We start from the raw sequence: 14,568 nt of genomic DNA on the forward strand, positions 1-14,568 counted from the left end.
TTATCTGAAAAGTGAAAAGTGTGCAATAAAATAAAATAAGGAATCAGGAGGCAAATACTTTTTTACATCCTGTATGGTCTGTGAAAGCCATAATATAGAACTCTGCTACAGTGGACATTTGCTTTTGCCCATTATATAGCAGTTTATTGGAGATTCAAGTTATATTTTTATGCCATTAGACCCTTTCTTTGCTCCATTCATTCCCTGCTTCTCCCATTATGTCAGAGAAGATAACACGAATAAATTAATAAATTATAGAGTAGTTGTGTAAGGTGAGTGACTGGTTTCCGCGCACTCGTTTTTTTCTGCCTTTTATTAACACTCACTGTAATCAGCGCACACATTAAAGTCACCGCTTCGAAATTAGACTTGAACAAATCTGTCCTGCACTCCAGATTTCAGCGGTCTCGTGACTGCAACAATAACAACAAAAGAAAAAAAACGCAGTCACGTATTGGTTCACTGTAAAGCCGCTCAACATAAATCCGCAGTCTGATTGGCTGCTGATGTTGCACCCCTCCCCTCTCAGGAAAGCTGTCACACAAGCTACTTCCTGGTGTGATTGGTGGGAAAACGCAACGCTGCATCAAAGATGGCTTATTATCAACCTGCGTTTGATTCATTTAGGAGTATTACTGTGAAAGAATAAGTGACGCTTTGCGAGACCAGAAGGCGGAGAGCCGGTGGTAGCTGTCGCGAGTAGTGTTAGCACTCTCGCCGCACTACGCACCTCTTGCTCTCTACGTGCGCAAACGTTAACTTGTCCCTACTGTGCTAGCTAGTTAGCTCGCATAGTTAATATTAGCTAGTCAAACAAGCTTGCTTAGTGTACATTGCTAAAATGGCCACCATGGAGAAATTGATGAAGGCCTTTGAGTCTCTGAAGTCATTCCAGCAGCAGCAGGGACCCCCGACCGCCGAGGAGCTTGTCCAGAGGCAGTAAGTGGATTTTTGTCCAGCGGTGACAGAATAGGAGGCTAAGAGCCGTTAAGCTAGACCCTTAGCTTATCTCGCTAGCAGTCTTGGTCCATTTCGGGTAGGTAACCAACGTTTAATAGATGGCTTTAGGCCAGTTGCGCTAAAACATAAACTGGCAACGAGGCTAAGGTGTTATTCAGACTTCTTAGTAAATGTAGATCCACTTGTTGCCGTGCTTTGGATCGCTGCTTAGCGATGCTCGTACCCTGACGCGATGTGATTGTTTGCTAGCCTGATTTTAGGATCACACTAGCTGAATGATAGCCAACTTAGAACGCTGATGCCAAGCACACGTGAAAGGTTCAGGGGATTAATTTCAAGGACGTAATTTTGCGTAGTTAGTGGCAGATGATGTTGGTTTTATAACAGTAATTAAAACTATTTGTCCATATGAGTATGACTGGGTTTATTGACATTGGGGTGGGGGTGGGGGCTTCCTGCACTGACGTCATGTCCAAGAAGTTTATGGCAGCCCCACTGTTGTTGTTTTAAACGGGGACATGGAAATTCATTCATATAATTTTAAATGAATGAATTGATGGAATGGCTTCATAAGGATTGTATTTTTAGGGGGTGGCACTGGCATCATTACTTTCCTTGACTTTAGGCAAGATATTTTAAATTCAATCTGCCCCCCCCCCCCCCCCCCCCCCCCCCATTTTACTTCTTCTCTTATCTTCCACAGAAAAAAGGAGCAAGCTGCCACAAAGAAGGACAGGGTGACCCACTGTCTGACAATATGTGAAAACATTGTGGCTCAGTCACTGAGGTACTCCTTGTCATTTGAGCTAAAAAGCTGTTTGTGAGAGTCATAAGTATTTACGTTCTTTTAGGATTTCCTGTCACTTCCACTTGTTATATAAACAGTAAGATAGCTTTTATATAAGGAATCTGAAAGTCGAGGATACTGAAAAAGATGTAGGAAACTGCTTCAGTGTCGTGTTTTTTGGTTGTTAGTTTTTTTTTATATCAGAAAGGAAAGTTACAACTTACAACAGGAGAACCATGTCACACTGTAAGATGAGTCTAATAAAAGTGTTGTCTTAAACTGTCAGATTTCACAATAACATTTTGATACTTTCAGATTGCGAGAGTAAGCCAAGCTTTTGTCCCCTGAAATCTGTTCAAGAGCAGTATGCATTCTGTGAGAGTGAAGGCAATATTGTGATTGGTTTGTTTGGAGATGTGCATCATGGCAACAGTCACAATGTGGAAATGTGATCCAAATTTTTGAACAAATCTTTCCTCGGCCCACCTTTAGCTGCCACGAGTCACGATAGTTTACCACCATTCACAATATGACCACTCTAGACTAAAGGGGGGGGCTCAAGCAACTTTCAGCTTGTTGTACCGTCTTGCACTAGTGACATCATTTGCAATTAGAGCTCATGCAGTAGTGACTTTAAAACCTTGTGTTATCCACCTGACTCTGGTTTGTGTGAATCACCCAAGATTGCAGCACTGATTTCTGTGATATCTGTTTTCACTATTGTACGGTGGGAGGAAGTGGTGACATGTACATCTTTTGTAGTTTTTGTACCTGTAAGTTTATGCTACAGGGTTAACAGTTTGAGAAAAAAAGACTACGGATAAGTTTAATGTATTTCTGTGTTGCCTGGCTCTTCTTCTCTCTGGTCCTGGGAACAGAACATCTCCAGAGTTTCAGAAACTACTTGGCATCGCCATGGAGATGTTCCTGCTTTGCAGTGATGACAGCGAATCAGATGTTCGGATGGTAGCCGATGAGTGCCTGAACAAAATAATCAAAGTGAGCAGGACCTGCAAGACTCCTTTTAATGTTCCCTTTTTTTTTTTTCTTTTTTTTTTAGGACAAATTAATAAGATGAATAATCACAAAAATTGTCACAATAAGTTTGTTGATGCTGTTGGTGGTGGCATAAATCTTCCATTTTCTGCATTTTCAGGCACTGATGGACTCAAATTTGCCTAGACTGCAGCTGGAATTGTACAAAGAAATCAAAAAGGTAATGATGGGACATGGGATTTCACACTGAGCATTTTTATGCAGCATGTTTACTCTCAGACTAAAAACCAATGTTAGATGTGAAAATGGAACTGCTTGACATTTCTTTTAAAGAAAGTACTATTAGATGTAAGACGTACTAATATCCGGGCTTGTGTGCCTCAATAGAACGGTGCCTCTCGGAGTCTGAGGGCAGCTTTATGGAGGTTTGCTGATCTTGCCCACCTCATCAGACCACAGAAATGCAGGTATGCAAACTCATAATATTTTTAAATTATTAAATTATTGTCAACAGCATAGCTTAGTTCAGTAGTCCGCAGTTGTTTGGGCAACATCAAAGTCTTAACTATACTTTTTTTTTTTTTAATTAAAAAAAAAAAAAAATGATTTTTTACATGTTGTCTCTTCTCTCTCCCTAATGGTGCAGACCTTATCTGGTCAACCTGTTGCCGTGCCTCGCCAGAATCACAAAGCGGCAGGAAGAGACTGTGCAGGAGACACTGGCTACAGCAATGCCCAAGATCATGGCAGCCTTGGGACACTTTGCCAATGATGGTGAAATTAAGGTATTCACTCGCTAAAGGGGTGCTAAAATAGGAAAGGGGGGAAAAAAATCAGTCTTTTTTTCATCATAGTTTAACCACTTTTGTTTTAGGTGCTTCTGAAGTCATTTGTGGCCAATCTGAAGTCCAGCTCCCCGACCATTAGACGGACAGCAGCCAGTTCAGCCGTCAGTATTTGCCAGCACTCCAGACGCACCAGCTACTTCTACACCTGGCTCCTTAATGTGCTTCTGGGTAGGTCACAAAAAGGCACAGACTCTGGACATGTCTTTCCATGTTTTTCTGCCTTTTACTTTAACATTTAAGCTCATTTCAGTTCACATTTGTGAGTTAATTTGGTATTTTTGCTCCTTTTCCAGGTCTGCTGGTCCCGGTGGATGATGAACACCCCAGCCACCTAATTCTGGGGGTGTTGTTAACCCTGCGTTACATGATGCCTCTGCTGCAGCAGCATGTCAACTCTACTAGTCTCAAAGGAAGCTTTGGCGTCATGAGAAAAGAAGCTGATGTACAGCCGACACCTGAACAACTGCTGCAGGTGAGAGGGAGTGTGTGTGTTTGTGTGTGTATAAAAAGTGAGTTTGTATGTGTTTGTGTAATTGGATGTGTAATAATTCTGTGCATGTGTCTTTTAAAGGTGTATGAGCTGACCCTGCACTACACACAGCACTGGGATCACAATGTGGTCACAGCTGCTCTGGAACTGCTGCAGCAGGTGTTCAGGACTCCCCCGCCAGAGCTTCTGCACATGCTCATTACTGCCGGCAGCATTTCACATGCCACCGTTTTTCGCCAGGACACAGAGAACCGCTCACGTTCTGGCAGCATCCTCGAGCTCATTGGTAATCACATGAATCAACTGTTACCGTCCTCATGATGCTTGTTATCCTTGTTGATACAAGTCCTGAAGTATTTACAGTTAACCAGCTTGTGAGCCACCATTTTATCTGCTTCAGCTAGTTCATTCAGTCATGCTGACCTTGCCAGGGAACCACACGGACAAACTGTGTTGGTGTTTCACTCTAGTCTCTGCTTTTATGTGTTTGTGGCCTTTTTCTTTGCATTTTAACAAATTTCTTGACCTCCTTAATTAATAGTTTGTATTTCTTATAAGCTTTTCTAAGGCTTTACTGCTTTTCTACTCCTCACTTTCTGTTTCTGCTTCCTGTCTTCATGCCTATTGCAGCAGGGGGAGGGTCTTCCTGCAGTCCACTCCTTCTCAGGAAACAGAGAGGTGACTAGTCTGTTATCTCGTCTGCTTAGCTCTTTTCTCTTTCAGATGTGCCAATAAGGACTTGGGCAATTCTACCTTCAATTGAGGCACTTAAGGCAGTGGACTTACCTCAAAATTACATATGTTATCACTGCATTTATAAAATATATTCTCACACTCAATTTGAAGTAAATTGCCCCGCTTAGGTTTTATAGTGGCTTTCCTTCTCTTAAACTGGTGTTAATCTTAATTTCTCTTATTGACAATAAACCTGTTATTTCCAGGTAAAATGCTCTCTGGGGAGGAGGATGGGTTGGAGGATGACCCTGAGAGGACTGAGGTCACTACCGGTGCTTTCACAGGTGAGATGCATACACCAGGATGCAAATTATAAAGTTAATGGCAACTGTGACCTCATTCCTAATTTCACAGTTTAAATATGTGGATTAAAAGTAATAAATCTATGTTTCTTACTTCAGCGTCAGTTGTTGGTGCAGACAGCTCCTCTGCGGCCCAGGTGGACATAATCACTGAGCAGCCTCGCTCCTCCCAGCATGCTCTGCAGCCTGGTGACTCTGTGGACCTCAGTACCTCCTCAGAGCAGGGCGGTGGCGGAGGTGGGACATCTGCATCAGGCACTCCAGAGTCGCCCAATGACAACGAAGAAGAAATGCTGAGTCGGAGCTCCAGCGGCGGGGCAAATGTCACCCCAGAGACGGCCGACTACACCACACCAGAGAATGCCACCCCAGAGGGAGGCCTTCTAGGAGAAGGCGGGACACTGCTAGGCACTAATGATCGCTCACTTCCACCCAGTGACTCCTCCCAAACCACCACGGAGGGACCAGACTCTGCTGTCACCCCTTCGGATGTAGCAGAACTGGTAAGTGACTCGGTAGGCATGTAAATAGTTAATTTTATTTGAGACTACAGCTTGTACTTCCAGCAATTCTGTTTCTGTTGAATACAGTGAACAGTGTGCTTCCCTAGGCAATGATGGATTTAATTACATGCAAGCCATTAATTAATTCTGAACCTTAATGTCCCCAATGGCATTGTTCTTGGTTTGAGATAGATGCTTCATAGAAGTATGTGGAATTTGCAGAGTTGACCAAAATATGGAGTCTTGTTTCCTCATTTTCTTCAGCATTGGAGGTTGCTTCCTGTTAAAAGGGAGCACTTCACTCCCACTGCTGTTGAGTTCTTCAGTGTTGGAAATTCTCTCTGTAATATTGTAGGTTCTTTACAAGAAGCTCCATGAGATTGTTATAAACTGGTGCTAAAAATACAATTACATTTAAAATAAATTAAGTTTACTGAAAAACATTTTTCAAGTCCGGTATATTTCTTTCAGCTACCCTGCAAACAGCCGCTAGCCTCAGTTCATGCTATTCATTATGAAAATCACTCCTGCTGGCCACAATTTGAAATGGAAGTGATGGCAGTTATGTCAGAACTTTGTCCCTCAAAATAAAAATTTCTTCCACTAGTGATATTTAGTAGCAGGAGCATAAGCTGAGCCTGATTATAAAACAACCCCCAGACTTTTTAAAAGATGAAAAGCAGCTTATCAGAGTAGTTGCTGGAAATGTTCAAGGAGAAGATAATTTATTTTCCTTAAAACCTTTTCCGGAGTGAAAATGAATCACAAAATCCTTAAAGTTTAGTGTACAACCACCAACGCTGTTAAGTCACAGTAAGTCTTATTTTCCCCTGCCAGGCTCTTAGAAGCTGTTGGACTAGTTTTCTGTGTCAGTACTTTTCATACTGTTTTTTGTGCTTCTAATGACACAGTAATTTTGACTGCTGGGCTGTGGATTAAGTTCACGGTCTGTCTCTTGCAAGGATTTTTTTTTTCTTGGGGGGGGTGCTTTTTCAGATTCAGGAACTAATTTTCTTCTCAGCAGCAAAACATATTTCTCAGGTTAATAGAAAATCATGAGCATAATGCCTGGCTAATGCACTTAGGACTGATCACTAGAATACAGACTTGGTAGAAACTTGGTAGCCTTGCAAAATGAAAAGCTGTATACACACCATAATGCAGTACTTTCTGTAGCACATACTGCATATATATAAAAAAACCTACTGTTTTAAATTTGTAACTCTGTCATTCTCTCACGTAATAGAACTCTCACTCTTTCTAATGTAATTTTAAAATTAAAAAAAAAAAAAAAGATAATTTGTGGTCAATCTGCAGATTTTTTTTTTTTTTTTTTTTTCTGCTCCAGACCACCTGAAGTCAGTACATGGAGGTATCGGGTTAATTATACCTTTCTGCCCACAACCCACAAAAACTTAATAACATACAATTCTGCCTCTGTGATCTCGCCCCCTTTCTTTATCCTTCGTCCCAGTCGCGCACTTCATTGCCGCGGGTGATTGAGCCTGCCCAGCCCTCGCCAACTTCCACTGAGGGTCCCGATGCCACAGACAGCGACTCATCTGTCTACACTGCTTCCTCTTCATCATCTTCATTCTCTTTCTCCTCCTCTTCCTCCTTCTATGCCACCTCCTCCTCTAGCACTAGTGACAAGGTCAGCCAATTGGACACAGCAAACAGATTGGGATGGGCTTGCTTGTTTCAATACGTTTGGCTTTCTTCATCCTTTCTCCTTTGGTTTTCTTGTTCGTCTTAGCCCATGCAAAGATTTTCCCTAGCTTGTTGCCTCTTTTTTTCCCCCTCTTGTTGTCACTGACAGATTATGCCCCTTTCTTTTCCTCTCTCACTTCGAGGTATTCTCTCCCAAAAATCAGATACTTTTTTTTTTTTTTAATTTTTTTTATTATAAGAGTAAGCAACCCTGATATCTTGTGTGACAGGCTTGGAGTGAAGTTCAAAAGTAAAGGCATGAAGACCAACTATTCCTTAGTATTATTCTTCTTCTTCTCTCTACCATTTGGAGAGGTTGTGATGGGCTTTTGTTCCAGCAGGAGCCAAACTTGGAGAATAACACTATATACACATTTTTCTCCCTCACTTTTCTTTTTTTGAAATTTTACTATTTATCTTGCTAGAGGGATGTTCTTACCAAGCTGGTTTAATATCAGAAGTTAAGCACATAGTCTAAAAATCACATGCACTTGAATTATAGTAGTTTAGTTTGATAAAAATGAGCTTGGGAGAATAATTTCAGAGTCAGGTTGGAGCAAAAGCTTGGTCTTCCTCTGGATTGTAGACTTTTTAACCCCGTGCTTTTACCTGTATGCAGTTGGTTTGCTGTAAATTGTGTCAACCCCAGCATGATTCAGTAGACCTTTTTAACAGTGGAATGTTTATTTAATTTGCAGTTTTAGTCATTTGTTGTTTGTCTCAATCCAGTAACTAATTCAGTGAGTCGAAACATTTGGTTATGATGTGCATGAGTTACATTTCAAACTTAGGTAAATTACCACTTTTGATGCATTTGTAAAGTTAAGCTCTGTTCCCTTCTGAAGATGTTTTTTAATTTGTGTGTGTGTGTGTGTGTGTGTGTGTGTGTGTGTGTGTGTGTGTGTGTGTGTGTGTGTGTGTGTGTGTGTGTGTGTGTGTGTGTGTGTGTGTGTGTGTGTGTGTGTGTGTGTGTGTGTAAGGTGCTGGATGGCAGTGAGAGTCAGTACTCTGGGATGCAAATTGGAACACTACAGGATGAAGAAGATGAAGGAACAGCACCTTCCTCCCAAGAAGAACCCCCAGAACCATTCCTGCAGTCAGCACTTGGTATGGTTGTGTACACAGCTATAAACACACACGCGCGCGCACACACACACACAGCTTATTGATAGAGGGCTTTAATGGTGGTTATTATTTCTGTGTTGCATATAGCTCTTAGCAAGCCGCATCTCTTCGAAGGCCGTGGTCACAACCGGCAGGGTTCAGACAGCAGTGTGGACCGTTTCGTACCAAAGGATGAACCTGCTGAACCCTCCGAGCCTGATAATAAGGTAAAGTGACCTAAAACTGTACATGCTTGTGGTATAGAGTGGAAGTCAAAGAAGATTAACAACCTATTGTTTGTCTGCTTCTCTGTCAGCCATCACGTATAAAAGGTCCAATTGGACACTATACAGACCAGGATATGGAGCCTCTGGTGCACTGTGTACGGCTTCTTGCAGCTTCCTTCTTGCTAACAGGACAAAAAAATGGTAAGCGGCTATCAAAACCGCTCGATATCCCAAATATTTTTTTGTTTTTGAAACCAAAAATTTGACTCATTTATCTGATTGTCAAAACACATCTAAACAACAAAACACAACTTCTTTAGTCAGTCTCAAGTCTCAGATAGGAGTCATGCCTGTCCCTGTGAGTTTCTGACATCACTGTGCTATTTTGTTTTGTGTTTCTTCAGGCTTGATTCCTGACAAAGAGGTGCGAGTGAGTGTGAAAGCCTTGGCCCTCAGTTGCGTTGGAGCAGCCGCAGCACTGCATCCTGAAGCCTTCTTTAACTCCCTCTACCTGGAGCCGCTGGACGGTATTCCAGTTGAAGGTAAAAGCTAAATAAAACTTCTCCTATTCAGATTATGTTTGAAACATAGCTGGGTGTTAACAAAATGCTTTATGGACAGAATTAAGGCTATTCAGTTTCATTTCAGCTTTAGTGATTTGTATGAGTGATTTGCCAACTAGAGCAAAGTCTAAACCACTCCAGCTTGTGCAACACACAGGTGTTTTCACTGTAGCTAAGAACTCTGCCCACATTTAAAGTGTGTTAGACTTATCTAAATGGATTTGTAAACTAAGCTAAAAACCTAACTAAAGGGCAGGAGTGAGATTGGTACACATCAGGCATCACAGGACCCATACTGTCCTTGGAGATTAAGAAGTGTCCAATAAGGTAGTAAGTGAAAACACCTGTTTGGTTGGACCACTGATGTTTGTTTTTTCTCACCAACAGTTACTATAAATGTAGATTGCTGTAGCTGACTGGTTCTTGCATGTTATGGGCCATGGAAGTATTTGTCATTTACAAAATAACTTATTTGTACAGCTGTATTTGTGTGCCTTTTAGCACTTTTTTTTTTTTTTTTTTTACCTTGTCCCCCCCTTCTTTGTACCTTTTCAGAGCAGCAATACATTAGTGATGTCCTGGGCCTTGTTGGCCATGGAGACCCCCAGATTAGAGGAGCCACAGCTATCCTTTGTGCAGCCATCATACAGGCTGCGCTCACCAAAACGCGTTACAACATACACACTTGGCTGGCCAGTGTGCAGAGTGCAACAGGTTTGTGTTGGGGATATTTGCTAGTGTGTTAGTCTTGGTCTTGCTGAGAGTTTTGCAAAGATTTTATAGTGTTTAAAGATGCCCATTACACCTGTCTGTGCTCCAGGTAACCCACTGTCCCTGGTGGACTTGGTACCTTTGCTTCAGAAGACTTTGAAAGATGAATCCTCTGTCACCTGTAAGATGGCTTGCTCTGCAGTGAGGGTAAGATGGCTTTGTGTGAGTGTGTTGGTATTCTCTTTTTTTCTCTCTGTCTCTCTTTTGTTCTTTATCTGTGTCTGTTTGTGAGTCTGACCTTACTGTTTGTGTGTTTGTGTTTCAGCATTGCATCATGACGGTGTGCAGCAGTACCCTGAGTGAGCTTGGCCTGCAGTTGGTGATTGACCTTTTTGCTCTGAGGGATTCTTCCTATTGGCTCGTTCGCACTGAGCTCCTGGAAACGCTGGCTGAATTGGACTTCCGGTAGGATACGTTTGTATCTTATTGATGCCTGTTAGATACAGTCTCATTAAAATTAAGCCTGCCATTATAGTATATTACCTATATTTGCTTATTAAAGATTTTTCTTTTTACTCTTTCCTGTGTTTTAGATTAGTTAATTTTTTGGAGAGGAAAACTGAGACTTTACATAAAGGAGATCATCACTATACTGGTGTAAGTTCACCAACTTTTTGCTTTGAAGTGTCCTTCCCAGGATTCAACATTCAACTGCTGACTGTTTTCGTTTTTGCTTACATTACTCCAGCGGCTGCGGCTGCAAGACAGAGTGCTGAATGATGTGGTCATCCATTTGTTGGGAGATGATGATCCAAGAGTACGGCATGTGGCTGCCTCTGCTGTCAGCAGGTAAACTGTCTCTTCACTTGTTATGTCACACATCACTTAGTGGACTTATTGTGAATAAGCCCTTTTTGACTTTTACTCATGGTCTCTTTGCCCATCTCCCTACCAGACTGGTTCCCAGGTTGTTCTATGACTGTGACCAGGGCCAAGTGGACCCAGTGGTGGCAATTGCCCGAGACCAGAGTTCAGTCTATCTGCAGCTACTTATGCATGAGACACAACCCCCATCCCAGTTCACAGTTAGCACTATCACAAGGTACACACGTGCACATACTCTTGCAATGAATATTGTGTGTCATCAAAGGTTTGCTTAGCTTATATTACTATTAAGAAATTCTCAACGTTATTGACCTGGTTGTCCTTTTTTTAGCACAGTGTATCTTATTGTACTCATAAGAGCTTGTGATCGGAAGTGCTTTGAGCTAAAAGCTTTTATAAGATTTTGCAGTTGCATACAAAACTCTTGAGGGAACCTTGGAATAATCCTTACTTAACTTAAGTCACTTAACATTGTGTCTGCCAGGACATACCGAGGCTACAACCTGTCCAACAGTGTGTCAGATGTCACTTTGGAGAACAACTTGTCCAGAGTAGTTACTGCAGTCTCACATGCTTTGACCTCGTCTACCTCCAGAGCTCTGACTGTAGGTTTTCAAATGAGCACTTTTCATTGTTTGCCTATTCTCCTGCAAAATTATGGCTTTTGTTTCATAATACCTAAATATTTATTTATCTTCTATGCAGTTTGGCTGCTGTGAGGCCTTGTGCCTCCTAGCTTCAAAATTTCCAGTGGGCAGTTGGAGCACAGGCTGGCACTGTGGCTATGTAAGCTCTAGCAGCAGCTTTTCATCCCGCTCTAGTCTCAACCGCACCAGGGGCAGAACCCTCAGGTTTGTATACTGCACTCATGAATTCACGTAAATTTTACCTGTTCATTTAATCCTGCTCTTGATTTCAGTTCTTTCTCTACACTCCCCTTCTCTTCTGTTTTTTTTTTTTTTTTTTTTTTTTTTTTTCTTCTTCTTCTTTCACTCCTTTCTGCAGTTTGTCACAGCCTAGCACTGCTCCAGCTTCTGCAACCACATCATCTGCAACAGATGCTGAGCGGAGGACTCTGACTGTAGGAATGGTCAACATAGTGCTCTCCTTACTGTCTTCTGCCTGGTTTCCACTGGATCTCTCTGCACATCAAGATGCACTATTACTTGCCGGAAACCTCATAGCTGGTGGGTAATGTACATTAACATTTTCAGAAGCTTTTCATGTAGTTTGATATTACAAGACCAAACTTTTCACTCAAGCAACACTTATTGACTCTATTGTCCCAATGTTGATCTCAGCTGTGGCTCCTAAATGCATGCGCAACCCCTGGGCTGGGGAGGAAGAAGGCAGCAGCGGGAACACAAGTGGAGGCCCAAATAAGATGGAGGAACCCTGGGCTGCACTTTCAGAACGCTCGCTAGTGGCCATGGTGGAGCAACTCTTTTCCCACCTGCTGAAGGTCCTTAACATCTGTGCCCATGTGTTAGATGATACACCACCAGGACCAGCAGTGAAGGTAAGATGGATAAGGAGTTATTTTGTTTAATTGGTTCAGGAAATAAAATATTTGGTGCCATGCATTTGTGTGGATTTGACCACAAGTTCTATCTACATGATATCTTCTGTACCAACTCCATAGGCCACTCTCCCCTCCCTGAGCAACACCCCCTCCCTCAGTCCCATTCGTAGGAAAGGGAAGGAGAAGGACGGTGCTGAGCCCAGTGCTGCCCCTATGAGCCCAAAGAAAGGCAATGAGGCCAGCACAGGTGCATAAACACCTCACCATGCTTGAACACCATTACAGATCATCTCTCTCGCGTCTGAATATTAAGTGAGACCTTTTATTTTCTCTGAGCAGGCAGGACAACAGACAGTACAGGATCAACAACTGTAAACAAATCTACCACCCTTGGCAACTTCTATCACCTGCCACCCTACCTCAAGCTCTATGATGTGCTCAAAGCTACCCATGCCAACTATAAGGTCAGAACACTTATTTGTTTAAACTTAAGTGTTTTTAATATATTTTTATTGCCTGAATGGTGGTTTATAGTGGTTCAAATTCTCTTCTAGGTTACATTGGACCTTCACAGTAGCCAAGAAAAATTTGGAAGTTTCCTGCGCGCTACGTTAGATGTTCTATCTCAGCTGCTGGAGCTGGCTACACTACATGACATCGGGAAGGTAAAGATTATTATTATTGGGGGATCAGGTAACGAGTGGTCTTGGGTCATTTTTCACAGGTTATTTTCTTGTGACCAGCCAATTTATTGATAATATTTGCTGTTTTCAGTAGAAAGTAACATTTTCTTTTTCCTCAGTGTGTGGAGGAAATTTTGGGCTACCTCAAGTCCTGCTTCTCCAGAGAACCAACAATGGCCACCGTTTGTGTACAGCAGGTTAGTATGTTGTGTGTTTCTGCCTGTGAAATGTAGATTTTTCTTTTCATTTTTTTCGTGTGTGGCAGTCTTTGTGGTTCTAGCACTGAGCAGTGTGCTGCAGCTGGTGTGACTCCACACAGAGTGAGGCTGGTTCCTGCCGACAGGGCCTGTAAAGGTGTTGGTTTCCCTGTGCGATGGTTCCATACATTCGTGTTTATGTAGCGTGACACAAATTAATATTTATTCTCAATGGCAAAGCAGTTTTCCTTTGACAAATTCTTAAATTCATAGTGACACTAAAAGGACTTGTAAGGTAGCTTAGGTAAGTTGCTGTTTAAGGCATTATGCACAGCTTGTCAATTTTGAATTAAAACTAGAATTAAAGCATGATGTGATTTTTTTTTTTTTTTTGGTTAGATAATTATTAATCCCGTGGGTGCAGGTGCTCTTAAGGAAAAGTGGATCCACTGGAGCTTAATTATTACACTGCAGTGTAAAGAAAAAAAGACTTTAAATACATCAGCTGGATTCTCAAATTTAATGTAAAGTTGAAAATTAGATCTTTTTATTAATCTTTTTCCTTTTTTAAAAAACATAGATGGTATACTTGCAAAAGAACTCCTTGTGCTAATAGTTGACTTGTTCTCCAGCTGTTGAAGACGCTGTTTGGGACCAACCTGGCCTCCCAGTATGAGGGTGTCTTGAGTGGACCCAGCCGCTCCCAGGGCAAAGCGCTCCGTCTTGGCTCTTCCAGCCTCCGACCGGGGCTCTATCACTACTGTTTCATGGCTCCATATACACACTTCACCCAGGCTCTTGCTGATGCAAGTCTCCGTAACATGGTGCAGGCTGAACAGGAGCAGGATACCTCTGGGTGAGTTCTAGCAACACATATCTCAAATAGATGTGCATAGATGTCCACATCCAGGACATAACAAGCTTTCCTTTTTTTCTCCATTTTTAGATGGTTTGATGTGATGCAAAAAGCATCCAATCAGCTGAGGTCCAACATCACAAATGCAGCACGCCACAGAGGAGACAAGGTACATTGTTTTGCTGCTTTTTGAAAACTGAAATTGTGCACTAAATGTTGCTTATGTTGCAGCCTTCTGTTTTCTCAGAATGCCATTCACAACCATATTCGACTGTTTGAGCCGTTGGTGATCAAAGCTTTGAAGCAGTACACCACCAGCACATCTGTGGCGTTGCAAAGACAAGTACTGGATCTGCTCGCTCAGCTTGTGCAGCTCAGAGTCAATTACTGCCTGCTAGACTCAGACCAGGTAAAACAAACACATGCACATTTTTGCTCATCTCCAACTTCAAATTTAATAGGATGGCTCACTCAGACATTTGTGTTTCA

At 42.1% G+C, this 14,568-nt stretch overlaps 1 protein-coding gene and 1 non-coding gene across 3 annotated transcripts in view; both read left to right on the plus strand.

Annotated features, from left to right (window-relative positions):
- The first annotated feature begins 841 nt into the window (after window positions 1–841).
- htt (huntingtin) overlaps window positions 842–14,568 on the plus strand; it is a 29,314-nt gene continuing 15,587 nt past the window's right edge. The window contains exons 1-33 of one of the 2 annotated variants that reach the window (XM_030758789.1): window positions 842–939; window positions 1,664–1,747; window positions 2,626–2,746; window positions 2,904–2,963; window positions 3,131–3,210; window positions 3,390–3,528; window positions 3,618–3,759; window positions 3,885–4,063; window positions 4,163–4,367; window positions 4,712–4,759; window positions 5,023–5,100; window positions 5,218–5,621; window positions 8,312–8,438; window positions 8,544–8,662; window positions 8,752–8,863; window positions 9,067–9,204; window positions 9,781–9,939; window positions 10,046–10,143; window positions 10,262–10,401; window positions 10,530–10,593; window positions 10,685–10,785; window positions 10,892–11,038; window positions 11,306–11,426; window positions 11,527–11,672; window positions 11,827–12,008; window positions 12,123–12,340; window positions 12,464–12,590; window positions 12,683–12,807; window positions 12,898–13,008; window positions 13,146–13,223; window positions 13,856–14,079; window positions 14,170–14,248; window positions 14,327–14,488. In XM_030758789.1, coding sequence (XP_030614649.1) covers window positions 842–939; window positions 1,664–1,747; window positions 2,626–2,746; window positions 2,904–2,963; window positions 3,131–3,210; window positions 3,390–3,528; window positions 3,618–3,759; window positions 3,885–4,063; window positions 4,163–4,367; window positions 4,712–4,759; window positions 5,023–5,100; window positions 5,218–5,621; window positions 8,312–8,438; window positions 8,544–8,662; window positions 8,752–8,863; window positions 9,067–9,204; window positions 9,781–9,939; window positions 10,046–10,143; window positions 10,262–10,401; window positions 10,530–10,593; window positions 10,685–10,785; window positions 10,892–11,038; window positions 11,306–11,426; window positions 11,527–11,672; window positions 11,827–12,008; window positions 12,123–12,340; window positions 12,464–12,590; window positions 12,683–12,807; window positions 12,898–13,008; window positions 13,146–13,223; window positions 13,856–14,079; window positions 14,170–14,248; window positions 14,327–14,488 — 4,416 coding nt within the window. The remainder of the gene's footprint in view (window positions 940–1,663; window positions 1,748–2,625; window positions 2,747–2,903; window positions 2,964–3,130; window positions 3,211–3,389; window positions 3,529–3,617; window positions 3,760–3,884; window positions 4,064–4,162; window positions 4,368–4,711; window positions 4,760–5,022; window positions 5,101–5,217; window positions 5,622–8,311; window positions 8,439–8,543; window positions 8,663–8,751; window positions 8,864–9,066; window positions 9,205–9,780; window positions 9,940–10,045; window positions 10,144–10,261; window positions 10,402–10,529; window positions 10,594–10,684; window positions 10,786–10,891; window positions 11,039–11,305; window positions 11,427–11,526; window positions 11,673–11,826; window positions 12,009–12,122; window positions 12,341–12,463; window positions 12,591–12,682; window positions 12,808–12,897; window positions 13,009–13,145; window positions 13,224–13,855; window positions 14,080–14,169; window positions 14,249–14,326; window positions 14,489–14,568) is intronic. The other variant, XM_030758862.1, reaches the window with a different exon arrangement.
- Window positions 13,285–13,414, plus strand: LOC115790449 (small Cajal body-specific RNA 14). The gene has a single exon (XR_004020791.1).

Source organism: Archocentrus centrarchus, chromosome 1, assembly GCF_007364275.1.
Source record: "Archocentrus centrarchus isolate MPI-CPG fArcCen1 chromosome 1, fArcCen1, whole genome shotgun sequence".
Lineage (NCBI taxonomy): Eukaryota > Metazoa > Chordata > Actinopteri > Cichliformes > Cichlidae > Archocentrus > Archocentrus centrarchus.